Source organism: Coregonus lavaretus (assembly GCF_964263955.1).
Source record: "Coregonus lavaretus genome assembly, contig: HAP1_SCAFFOLD_1915, whole genome shotgun sequence".
Taxonomy (NCBI): domain Eukaryota; kingdom Metazoa; phylum Chordata; class Actinopteri; order Salmoniformes; family Salmonidae; genus Coregonus; species Coregonus lavaretus.
Genome location: NW_028165368.1, coordinates 13435 through 27019, shown reverse-complemented (window position 1 = coordinate 27019; position 13585 = coordinate 13435). Strand labels below are relative to the sequence as shown.

General features: G+C 42.9%; 1 protein-coding gene across 1 annotated transcript; it reads left to right on the top strand.

Moving 5' to 3' along the window:
* Window positions 1–2393: 2393 nt before the first annotated feature.
* LOC311115928 (extracellular serine/threonine protein kinase FAM20C-like) lies at window positions 2394–11657 on the top strand (the record flags this gene model as incomplete). Its single annotated transcript, XM_084191048.1, has 3 exons — window positions 2394–3718; window positions 5181–5362; window positions 11579–11657. Coding segments are annotated over exons 1-3 (821 nt in total), but the record flags the coding sequence as incomplete, so codon positions are not given.
* Between the last annotated feature and the right edge of the window lie 1928 nt (window positions 11658–13585).

Here is a 13585-nt window from a genome sequence, read left to right as displayed (position 1 = left end):
AAGTACCCAAACAAAGCCAAAAGGAGAAGAGCGATGAGCTGCTGCAGCAGCATCAAACCACCGAGGCCGCTGCCAAGCCCAGCAGCTATGATGCTGCCTAGCTCCATCTAGCTCCCCATGCAGAGCCTAACCATCCTTCCACAAGTGCCACCAGGATAATGGCTCCACAGCCCCCTCTGCCTCCAACTGTTCCTGACAATCTTTGAACAGAGGAGCCAGCCCAAGTTAGCCTAGAATCCTTCCCTAGTGGCCTAGCCACAGGTTTTCTTTCCAAAAACGTTCATTTAATAGCAACTGGTTCATAGGAAGAGAGTGGCTGGAATACCCAGTTACTGCAGAATTCAATATAATTCCAATGCAAGAACCGAAATGATGCCCAAGGGAATAGCTACATATTAGTGTGTTTCATCATAAAAAGAGATACATTCTATTATGGTTTTCTTGGTAGACTATTGGTTTTCGTGGTTGTAAACTGTACATATTGGAAGCGTGTTAATGGTAGGCTGGCATTGCTTAATTGATTACATGGGTTGAATTTGATCCACAGAAGTGTATTGTGCCATATCAAACATGTAGCTTTACTCATGAGCGGCATGAATTTCCATGTTTGAATCAGGCCTATACGCCTATTTGTTTGGCAAGACAGCTGTGCATGGCTGCATCTCACTGTAGTAGGCTGTAGGCTATGTTTTGGTTATATGGATCTCCATTTGCCTTTTGTTTACTGCATTTGTTTACTGTTAATGTAACTAGGCTAAATATATACTGAACAAAAATAGAAACACAACACACATCAATTTCAATTATTTTACTGTTACAGTTCATATGAAGAAATCAGTCAATTGAAATAAATTAATTAGGCCCTAATTAATGAATTTCACATAACTGGGAATACAGATATGCATCTGTTGGTCACAGATACCTTTAAAGAAATGGTTCTCACAATGGGCCTCAGGATCACGTCGCGGTATTTTTGTGCATTCAAATTGCCAATCGATAAAATGCAATTGTGTTCGTTGTCCGTAGTTTATGCCTGCTCATACCATAACCCCACCGACACCATGGGGCACTCTGTTCACAATGTTGACATCAGCAAATCGCTCGCCCACACAACGCCATACACATGGTCTGCGGTTGTGATGCCAGTTGGACTTACTGCCAAATTCTCTAAAATTTAATTATGGTTGAGAAATTAACATTCAATTTTCTGCCAACAGCTCTGGTTGACATTCCTGCAGTCAGCATGCCAATTGCACGCTCCCTCAAAACTTTTGACATCTGTGGCATTGTGTTGTGTGACAAAACTGCACATTTTAGAGTGGCCTTTATTGGCCCCAGCACAAGGTGCACCTGTGTAATGATCATGCTCTTTAATCAGCTTTTTGATATGCTACACCTGTCAGGTGGATGGATTATCTTGACAAAGGAGAAATGCTCATTAACAGGGATGTAAACAAATGTGTGCACAGAATTTGAGAGAATACAAATATTTTTGTACATATGGAACATTTCTGGGATCTTTTATTTCAGCTCATGAAACATGGGACCAACACTTTACATGTTGCGTTTCTATTTTGTTTCAGTGTAGATTGTGTCATGCCTTTATCTATCTGATATTTTGTTTACTAGGCCTACTTGGTACTGCTGTTTTGTTCTGTATGCATTCATTCATTTGCATTAGCAGTTGTGTAAGCCAAACTGCTATTCAGTATTTTTGTTTGTATGCATGAATAACTAGGCTACTACTTTCAGCATTTAGTTTGCAATATTCTGGTAAGACAGCTGTGTATATGGCTGCATTCATATAGGCTGTTTGTAATAGGTGATTTACTCTATCTATCTTGTAGCCTATATTCATTACCAAAACGGCCTTGCTTTAGTGTGCTGGTCGCTGTCCATTGTGGTGATACAGCGCAACGGAGAAAGGCGACAGATTTCGCACCAACCTGTCACTTCAAAAGCACTCAATCAATGGTCTCGGAGTCTCGAAATTTGAACTTTATGTTTACTGTGGTAAATCGTTTTATAAGAAGAATGTAATATAATTCAAATGCAAGAACCCCCAAAAATGGTGTTCCCTCACCGATTTCAACTTCCCCCTTTATCCTGGCGCAGTCTGGTCGACTGCACAGTGGTACACAGCAGCATTGTATTTAGAAATAGAAGACGCCCTCTTCTTGCGCTGTGGAGAGTTGCAGCCAGGTTTACAGTAAATCGTTCCAACGCGCTCTGAAGCTCTCTCTCGTTTCATGTCACTATCGCTGTTTGCATGTAGACGCAGCCAATCTCTTCGCTATGACGCCAGCGAGGCTGGGTTCAGAAGGGTTTGATCATAATATTTAACACACCCACCCAGTAAGAGCACTAGACTAGTTCGACTGAGAAGTATAACAGCCACTGGACAAGTGGAAGCGAAAATCTCCGCACCTGCCAAGTGGTGTAGCCTACTCTCTCTGCTGTTCCTTGAACGGAAAACGGTGACGGGAGATTTATATTTTTGACAGGATCTGGCCTAGGCTCGCATCCAGGTATCTTCAACTTGATAGTGAATCGCCAGTTTTTTTTAAAATCTCTTCGATTTTTTTTGCGTTGCTTTTCTTTAATGCATTTATTTTTGCCTGTTGCTATTTCCTACAAGGACTGTGGCTACATTATTTTGTCTGAAATTGAATAGAGTGTCCCTCGGACTTTTAACAAAAATGACGATTGGACAGCATTGACACGTTTTTATGCTGAGCATTGCAGGTTCTGAGGATGGAACAGTGCTTTCGAGACGCAATTGTGCTAAAACACAACGTTTAAAATTCCCTAAACTATTCACTGCTATTACGATTAGATATCGTTTTGTGGTGTATTCAGAATAGCCACAGATCCATTCGCTGTAAGGTGCCTGCTCTCCGCAATGAGTCGGCATGTCCATCTGGCTGAAAATGAATAATTCAGTCTTTAATAAAATACCCGCACTCTATGCGTAAACATGGAGTTTATGATATAACACGGATTATGTTTGGAATGACCAGAAAAAATTCTAAAAATGATCTACGTTGGGTTTTTGCTCCATATTTCACACTGACTATAATTTTAATCAATATCGGTGTTGTGCACTGCTTTTATGGTTTAGTGATATAACAACTACTTAGACGTGTATCCTGTACAAAATGATCAAGATGATACTGTTTCGTAAATTTCGAGTTTTGATACTCATGGTGTTTTTGGTGGCGTGCACCATGCACATTATGATAGACTTGCTCCCAAAACTAGAGAAGCGAGCGGCGGGACCGGAAACCGGTAACGGTGGCTGCCAGTGCGCGCACAACCCGAGCGAGGAGGCCGGGAGCTGGGGGAAGCAACGCGTTAGGTCGGTGGCGGAACCGGGCTGGCCTAACAAACACACGCTGAGAATCCTGCAAGATTTTAGCAACGAGCCGAGCTCAAACCTCACGTCCCATTCCCTGGAAAAAATCCCTGCCGCTGGGGAGAGAGCGGAGTCTTTCAAACGAATGAAACAGTACGACGGGGCAGCGGATAACCAGAAGCCGCTCATCAGAGACGCCAGCGGGGGTAAGACCGTTGCTGCGCCCGGTGTCTACCGGCTGTCGGCTCTGTTCGAACATCCTTTATACAAAACGGACCTGCCGACCCTCACAGACGACGACACCTTGTTCAACGTCAATACTGACATCAGGTTCTATCCGAAAGCAGCGGGGAATCAAGAATGGTAAGATGGGGATAAAAGGAAGCAGGCGTATCACCTTATAAGAAATCAAGGTGACAGGTGTATAGTGCCATACATGGATTATTACACTCAAGCAACAGTTACTTAAATTGACTTCCTCCCTGGCTTTCTCTTTTTGAATTAAATTAATACAAAAGTGACATGAATATAACTAATAGTCCACTTGTCCAGATACTTTAACTGAGCATCAGTCAGTGTACAATCTCTGCTCGCTATCCACTATATCCTGTAGCTTAAAGGCTACATGACTATATACATTACTTATTGCCCATATACTATGCATTGCACCTGCTGCAAAGCGGTACTCCTGTATGCTAACCATTCTTTATCATCTATCTATCTATCTATCTATCTATCTATCTATCTATCTATCTATCTATCTATCTATCTATCTATCTATCTATCTATCTATCTATCTATCTATCTATCTATCTATCTATCTATCTATCTATCTAATCTATCATTTCTCCTCACACTCTCCATTCTCTGGGGATATCATTAACTGGAAGACAATCCAATCAATCTATTCAACTCTTCCTCTCCACCTCTACAGTTGTGGAGTGAATTAACTATCCATCCATGCACACTCAAATGATGCCCTTTCTTTTTATCTGAACTGTGATGGTTTTCTGAGCACCCCCCTACCCCATGCACTTGTAGGCTACTTGCCTATCTTATTCTGCCGTGGTTTACTGTAATATCTTATAGTCTTCTAAGCATGTGGGGGTAGGCATACTATTTTCACACTTATTTTGTTATTACAATGTAATAACTTAATTAAGAATAGAGAGTTTGGCCACAGAAAACCAACACTGTTTAAAGTAGGCATACAGATGTTAGGTTATTTGATTTGATTGTAGCCTATGTATGACTTCAACAACGATGCTGTTTATGTTCAATCATGTGTAAACAACATATTGATTGCATTTCAATTTTACACCTTAATTAAATGTCAGCTTCCTTGATATTGCATGTAGGACTCTACTTTGACGGCCGGTGTGATATTTGATTTAATTAGTGGCATTTGATTAGACTTGATAATCTGGATATCATCATAAAAATCTGAAATACATCCAAGCCCAAAGCAGACCCTATAAGACACCCATTAACCCAGAAGAATACTGTAAGGCTCACCAACACACCTGTAGCACAGTGGAGGCTGGTGGGAGGAGCTATAGGAGGATGGGCTCATTGTAATGGCTGGAATGGAATCAATGGAACAGAGTCAAACACATTTTTTCCATGTGTGTTTGGTACCATTCCATTGATTCCGTTCCAGCCTTTACAATGAGCTCAACCTCCTATAGCTCCTCCCACCAGCCTCCTCTGCTGTAGCAGTCATCTTCATTACCAAACCTGAATTAGACAATACATTGACAGTGGAGCCCCTCCCCTCTTCTCCTTTCCTACATCTCATCCCTCACGTCTGTCCTCCGTCCACCAGGCACAATGAAGCCAACGTGGAAGAGGAGGAGTACCCCCCTACAGGGGAGGTGACAGCTGAGTCCTACCCCAACTGGCTTCGCTTCCACATCGGTATCAACCGCTACGAACTCTACTCCAGACACAACCCTGTCCTGGACTCCATGCTCAAGGATCTGGTCACCCAGAGGATCACCAGTGTGGGTGAGTCTGGGGGAAAACTAGAAATTCCAAGAATACTTTGCTGTGCATCTCTATGAGACTGTTGTGTGTAATGGATAGATAGATAGATAGATAGATAGATAGATAGATAGATAGATAGATAGATAGATAGATAGATAGATAGATAGATAGATAGATAGATAGATAGATAGATAGATAGATAGATAGATAGATAGATAGATAGATAGATAGATAGATAGATAGATAGATAGATAGATAGATAGATAGATAGATAGATAGATAGATAGATAGATAGATAGATAGATAGATAGATAGATAGATAGATAGATAGATAGATAGATAGATAGATAGATAGATAGATAGATAGATAGATAGATAGATAGATAGATAGATAGATAGATAGATAGATAGATGGATGGATGGATGGATGGATGGATGGATGGATGGATGGACGGACGGACGGACGGACGGACGGACGGAGGGAGGGAGGGAGGGAGGGAGGGAGGGAGGGAGGGAGGGAGGGAGGGAGGGAGGGAGGGAGGGAGGGATGAACTATGATACACACATAGACACTTAAATAAAGGCATTATATAGAAAGCCATGTTCAATCAACTGCATCCTGTGCTTTTGTCCCAATCCTGAGTTTCAATTAAACACCCTTTATTTTTACCTGAGGCCCTTGTTACAGATAGCAAATACGTTCAGAGGAAGTGAAAAATAGATGAAAAGCCATTAATGCGTCTGTGTCAAACAGTTTGGCTATGGAAAATAATCTGTCAGACCTCAAAGCAATCATACAGAGTGCTTAGGTGACATTATGTGGTTGTCGCAGGCTAAATGGGTCCTCTCTGTGACTGCTACCGTTCCCACTGGAGAGCTACTGCTGCAATGAAGTACTGCCTCCCTCGCTCAAGAGCCTGAGGTCTGCCATGTCATAGACATGTGTGTGTGTAAGGGGGGCGGGGTGGCTGTGTGGGTGTGTGTGTGTGTGTGTGTGTACGGGAGTGCTTGTGTGTGTGCGTGCGTGCGAGGGATACATATGTACATAGTCTCATGTCTATGCTGATGTTTGTGTGCATGCAAAGGCTAGGGCTAAAATAAGAACCGCTGCACCACGCTATTGAAGTTCCCTCCAGCATTGATATTAGTTCCTCAATCACTCCCGGACAGCGTGTAATCACTCATGCTCCATGGCATCTCTTGTTCTAGGTGTGTCACCCACTGTTTCCATTGCATTGCCCATCAATCAACTGCATCTGCACTCAGAGACGGCCATATAAAACGATGTGTGCGTGGGGGAAGGGATGGGGGGGGTTGAGGAGGAGTGTGTGTGTGTGTGTGTGTGTGTGTGTGTGTGTGTGTGTGCGTGCATACTGTACCTCCACACAGACAGCAGCCTTTCCAATCAGTCCAGCCTGGATCAGTGAGAGAGAAAACACAGGGGGCAGATATTTAGGAAAGTTTCCACTTCAGCATTTTTCCTGCTGATAATGTTTTGTTGAGCCTGGCTCTCTGTAAAGATATGGCCTTTTTCTCAGTGTGCAGAACATCTCATAACTCATACATCTATAGCAGCCCAGGTGTGTGTGTGTGCATGTGTGTGTGTGTGTGTGTGTACGTGCGTGAGTGTGTGTCCGTGCGTGCGTGTACGTTTACTTGCGTACGCCTGTCTGTGTGTTTGAGAGAGAGGGGGTGAGAAAGAAAGAGAAAGAGAGAGAGAGAGAGAGAGAGAGAGAGAGAGAGAGATAGAGAGAGAGAGAGAGAGAGAGAGAGAGAGAGAGAGAGAGAGAGAGAGAGAGAGAGAGAGAGAGAGAGCAAGCGAGAGCTATGCATTCATCATTATGATACAGAAGTGTTCCACCGAGTGGGAGCTTTTGTAAAAAATAACATTGTTATTCATGAATTCAGGGATGCTCAGATAGAGAGGGCACTATAGATGGCCATCATAACCAATGTGGAATGCATAGCAGTACTTCTACTATAGGTTACCGTGACTCACACTGTAGGCTACTCTATGCTAACGCTGGCCTAGTTTCAATCCACTTGAATGATGAATCTCATTGGAATGTTTCATCAGGGATGACCTTTTTGAGTTTTGTTGATTAGATCAGCGCTTCCGAACTGGTGGATCGCATCCAGTTCCTTTTAGATCACGGGTCGCGGCTTATGATCAGTGTCCTAGATACAAACAATGGTTTTGTTTATGTCATGGGGGCGGTTCACAATACATTTTCGAAAGCTTTATATATAGGCAGGTCACGGTGGCAAAGCGTTTAGGACAACTAAAGGATTAATGTTAGATTATCTGATAGTACTATGAATATGACCCAGCTACCGGAAAATCTAAGACATCTTGCCCTATAACAACAGACAGAAAAATACACATTTCTGCTTTGATCGACATTAAAGGTATTATATAGTCATGTTATAATACCCTCAGTGGTTACTCAGTGACTACTCTTTCATTCTGTATCTCTGACTAGTCACCTCTCTCTCAGCTCTCTCTGCCCTGACACGCTGAATAGGTGCTTGGTGTACTGTGCCTGTAGGTGTATTCTGTGTGCACTCAGGGGTCAGGATAGTTTGTCCTCGGACAGCCTAATATGTGCCCTTAAAAATAGGTGGAGTGGAGAAATGGTAAGAGAGAGAGAGACCCAGCTGGTGCAGAGAGAGAGAGAGAGAGAGAGAGAGAGAGAGAGAGAGAGAGGAGAGAGAGAGAGAGAGAGAGAGAGAGAGAGAGAGAGAGAGAGAGAGAGAGAGAGAGAGAGAGAAAGAATGAGAGATTGAGAGAGAAAGACAGAGAAATAGAAAAAGTGAGTTTGAGAGCAAAGGAGAAAGAAAGAGTGAAAGAGGAGACTGCGGGGCTTGTTTACATTGTGGTTAGGCAGAGCTGCAGGGTTGTGTAATATGCTCAAGTTAATGCTCTGTAATAGATGGGCAAATCCCCTGAAAGCCTGTCCATTATGACAGAAACACAAACCATTTAGACAGCCCTCTCAGGCCTTTTGTTAGACAGATAATCAGCGTGTCTGATTTAGCCTGGCCCACTCCATCCGTGTGAAACGGAGCGACGGACAGATCTAAAGGGAAAGATGGGCGTAGGTAATAGTCCTGTTCTTTTACACGGGCAGAGAGTGAGTTTAGTGTTGGAGTTCAAAGACTTCTAGCCTCCTGGGTAGTCTGGAGTCTTCCATTTACTGTACAGCCTAACCAGGTCCAACTCTAACAGGGTTATTGAGCCTTTTCTTTACAATAGAGGAGATCCATACATGGATTGAGCTAAAGTGTAGTAGCTAATGTTTCCTGCATAATACAGTGTCTTTGTACGTCACTGGAATATGATCACTGAAAAGAACTGAATGCAATTGTTTGGTAAGACCTCCTATGAATACACATATAACTGTAAGTGCATTTACAACACTTCAAAATGCTTATAATGCATTATGAAGAGGGTTTTCATAGAAAGTGTTACCAATCGTTTGTTTTATTAGGTATGCCTATGTTATGTAAACACACACACACACACATACATGGAAAAACAAAGCCCTTGGATTGTGTTCTCTGTCACACTTCCCACCTAATCAGCCCAAGTCCCACCTGCAGGTGCTTGTAGAACACCCCCTCCCCAACACACACACACACACAAACATACACACACACACACACACACACACACACACACACACACACACACACACACACACTTATCTATGTTCCTACCTGCTACAATCTCATTCTGTTGATGCACAATGACTAGCAAAATGTGTAGCAGATGTTTGCTCCTGTATGTGAACACTCTTAGAAAAAAGGATTCCAAAAGGGTTCTTCGGCTGTCCCCATAGGAGAACGCTTTTTGGTTCCATGGAGAACAGTCTGTGGAAAGGGTTCTACATGGAACCCAAAAGGGTTCTACATGGAACAAAACGGGTTCTGCCTGGAAACAAAAAGGTTTTTTCAAAGAGTTATCCTATGTGGAAAGCCGAAGAACCCTTTTAGGTTCTAGATAACACCTTTTAGGTTCTAAATAACTCTTTTTTTAAAGAGTGTACTGTAGCAGGGGGGAATGGCAAAAAAAGACAAGCAACAGCAGCGACAGCAGCGAACAGCCTGCCCTGCCCCTATGGAGCCTGCTGCTGCGTTACACTGTCTACAACTTCATCAGCAAGTGCTGCTACGCTGCACTGTCTACAGTGTGCAACTTCATCAGCAAGCTGTCAAACTATTGTAAATAAGTGACAAGCTACATGCTGTTTATCAGTGCAGTTCCCAACATCCTTAGCTAGCTAGCTAACATTCAATCCCTGTGTTTGTCAGTGAAGCTAGCTAGCAGCAGGCAGGCTACAACAAGCTTAACCAGCTGATGAAATCACTTACGACCGATATACTTGCACATCTCACTGTCTATCAGAGTATGTGTCTGTCTGCCCCAGTGCCTGTGTTTCATAGCTAGTGAATCATGCACAAGACAGGTCCAGTGGCACGTATTCATGGTTGCCCAGGGAAGCCAGGCTTTCCCCCAAAATTGACCAATGTTTTTTTTTGTTAACATTAAATTATTTATCTTTCGTCTCTCTGTGTTTCATAATTTTCCTACAATTCGCAAGAGAGTGAATGTATCTCACAGGAGAAAGCGAGCATTTGGCCTCCCTTGATAAAAAAAATATAAATAAGTAGCCAATCAGTGCTGAGCTAAACTGAGTAAGCTCAACTGTGAATTGTCCTGGCGCACCAAAACAAAGTGTCAAAGAAAGCCAACTTGGATTTTGGCTTCACTCAAATCACATTGAGAGCATATTTCATTGACAGGAACAACTTGAATTGTTGCATCTCCTTGTGTTGTTGTCCTCTGGTGGCTAGCTAGCTAGCTTGCTAAAATTGTCCCTTTCCTAAATTAGCCATGGATGGAGATAGGGATTTGGACTTGTGGTTTTACTTAATTCTCTGTACTGGCCAATGATTATAACGGTGATTCTGATCCAACCATTAATTCATACATTGTTGTGCCCCTGGCCTGATAGGATGGAAGTTCAATATGTAGCTAGATGTAGAAAGCTAATGTTGACTAGCTAACGTTGCCCATGAATGGAAGTTAGGCTAGCGAGCAAGCAGTTTAGCCAGGTAGCCTAGGACAACAAAAAATAAAAGCATGTACTGTATGACAGAGTGATAGACCGTTTCGTCAACATGAAAGAGAGGAGGATGGCGTTGGAATTTCTCTACAAGTAGGGTGAGTCAACATGATTTTCTACTTGCACGAACACGCACACACACACGCACACACACGCACGCACACAGAAATCAGAACAATGGACAGCCACATCATATTTAGCTTATGTTGATTGGACTAAATAGTTTTTGGTATCTTTTAGTTGTCACTGTATTAGACTAAGCAGAGTTGATTTGATTGAAGTTGAAATGGTGCTGGAATAGTGGAGGCAGCTCCTGTTTTCTTTGCGACTTGCGGTAACTCTCTGTGGTTCTAAATCAATAGTTTAGTGGTCCGAAAATGTCGGAAACATTAACTTTCTTGACCATTCTGTAGGTCATGTAACTGTTTGTTACATGCAATATGTTTTGTGGACTTTACTGGACAGATGTTGCTCTCCGGTTTTGTGATGAAACAAAGGTGTGGTTGAATTTATTCTGCCACTGTGTCTTCTTATTTTCTCGGCCTTTAGGCCTATATATCATGGTCGCAAGGCATATGAACTAACAGGTTATAGAGCAAACAATGTGATTTTACCCACACACCACTACTGGACAGGTCGAGGGAGACGATGCTTGCAAATGTATTTATATTAAGTGGCAGTTGGGACATCGAGTATGCATCGTCTCAATGCTCATTTTGGCTAAAACACCTTCGGACTCGAATTATCACTATCAAACACAACAGTAAGTGGCCACTCGATAAAGGGCTTAGGAGCCAAATGTTCGGTTTGAGATTCAGCCTACTGCGGTAGATAGAACTTCATTGCCCCCCTAGCGCTCATACGCGATAGGAACATATTCTGCATTGTGAATTCATGTGGAAAACCGATAAAAAGATGGCTGTTTAATCGTTAAGAAAATGTTTCAATTTGTCACATCCCTAGTGGGGAGGGGGGGGGGGGGGGGGGGGGGGGGGTCATTGGTGTGTGTGTGTGCCTGTGTGCGTGTGTGTGTGTATGTGTCTGTGTCTCTGTACCTCAAGATGGTAAAGTAAATTGACCTTTTACCTTTTGTCTCTTCCCTAAACAGCCATGAAGTCAGGAGGAACTCAACTGAAGCTCATCATGACTTTCCAGAACTACGGACAGGCGCTGTTCAAGCCCATGAAGTAAGTACCAATCGTTTGTATAAAATGTACAAGATGGATCAAGGATGACCTACCGGACATCTCTTCAAGTAGTGTCTGTAGTGTCTGTTGCAGAGGGAAAACATGTTGACAAAGAAAATACCTTCAAAGCCCCCGTTCTATCATCTATTTATGAACGTTCATGATATCATAATACATTGCGTTTGCCTATTTATGCCCTATTTATACAATTTTTTTAATTTTAGTCATTTAGCAGACACTCTTATCCAGAGCGACATACAGTCAGTGAGTGCATACATTATTTGGCTCCCCGTGGGAATCGAACCCACAACCCTGGCGTTACAAACGCCATGCTCTACCAACTGAGCTACATCCCTGCCGGCCATTCCCTCCCCTACCCTGGACGACGCTGGGCCAATTGTGCGCCGCCCCATGGGTCTCCAGGTCGCTGCCGACTACGACAGAGCCTGGATTCGAACCAGGATCTCTAGCACTGCGCCACTCGGGAGGCACACACATACCCTATGTATACCCTATTTATAACCTATGTATACCCTATGTATGCCCTATTTATGCCCTATTTATGTCCTATTTATGCCCTATGTATGCCCAATTTATGTCCTATTTATGCCCCATGTATGCCCTATTTATGCCCTATTTATGCCCTATTTATGCCCTATTTATGCCCCATGTATGCCCTATTTATGCCCTATTTATGCCCTATGTATGCCCTATTTATGCCCTATTTATGTCCTATTTATGCCCTATTTATGCCCTATTTATGCCCTATTTATGCCCCATGTATGCCCTATTTATGCCCTATTTATGCCCTATGTATGCCCTATTTATGCCCTATTTATGTCCTATTTATGCCCTATTTATGTCCTATTTATGCCCTATTTATGCCCCATGTATGCCCTATTTATGCCCTATTTATGCCCTATGTATGCCCTATTTATGCCCTATTTATGTCCTATTTATGCCCTATGTATGCCCTATTTATGCCCTATTTATGCTCCATGTATGCCCTATGTATGCCCTATGTATGCCTTATGTATGGCCTATGTATGCCCTATTTATGCCCTATTTACAGTGAGGGAAAAAAGTATTTGATCCCCTGCTGATTTTGTACATTTGCCCACTGACAAAGAAATGATCAGTCTATAATTTTAATGGAAGGTTTATTTGAACAGTGAGAGACAGAATAACAACAAAAAAATCCAGAAAAACGCATGTCAAAAATGTTATAAATTGATTGGCATTTTAATGAGGGAAATAAGTATTTGACCCCTCTGCAAAATATGACTTAGTACTTTGTACAAAACCCTTGTTGGCAATCACAGAGGTCAGACGTTTCTTGTAGTTGGCCACCAGGTTTGCACACATCTCAGGAGGGATTTTGTCCCACTCCTCTTTGCAGATCTTCTCAAAGTCATTAAGGTTTCGAGGCTGACGTTTGGCAACTCGAACCTTCAGCTTCCTCCACAGATTTTCTATGGGATTAAGGTCTGGAGACTGGCTAGGCCACTCCAGGATCTTAATGTGCTTCTTCTTGAGCCACTCTTTTGTTGCCTTGGCCGTGTGTTTTGGGTCATTGTCATGCTGGAATACCCATCCACGACCCATTTTCAATGCCCTGGCTGAGGGAAGGAGATTCTCACCCAAGATTTGACGGTACATGGCCCCGTCCATCGTCCCTTTGATGCGTTGAAGTTGTCCTGTCCCCTTAGCAGAAAAACACCCCCAAAGCATAATGTTTCCACCTTCATGTTTGACGGTGGGGATGGTGTTCTTGGGGTCATAGGCAGCATTCCTCGTCCTCCAAACACGGCGAGTTGAGTTGATGCCAAAGAGCTCCATTTTGGTCTCATCTGACCACAACACTTTCACCCAGTTCTCCTCTGAATCGTTCAGATGTTCATTGGCAAACTTCAGACGGGCATGTATAT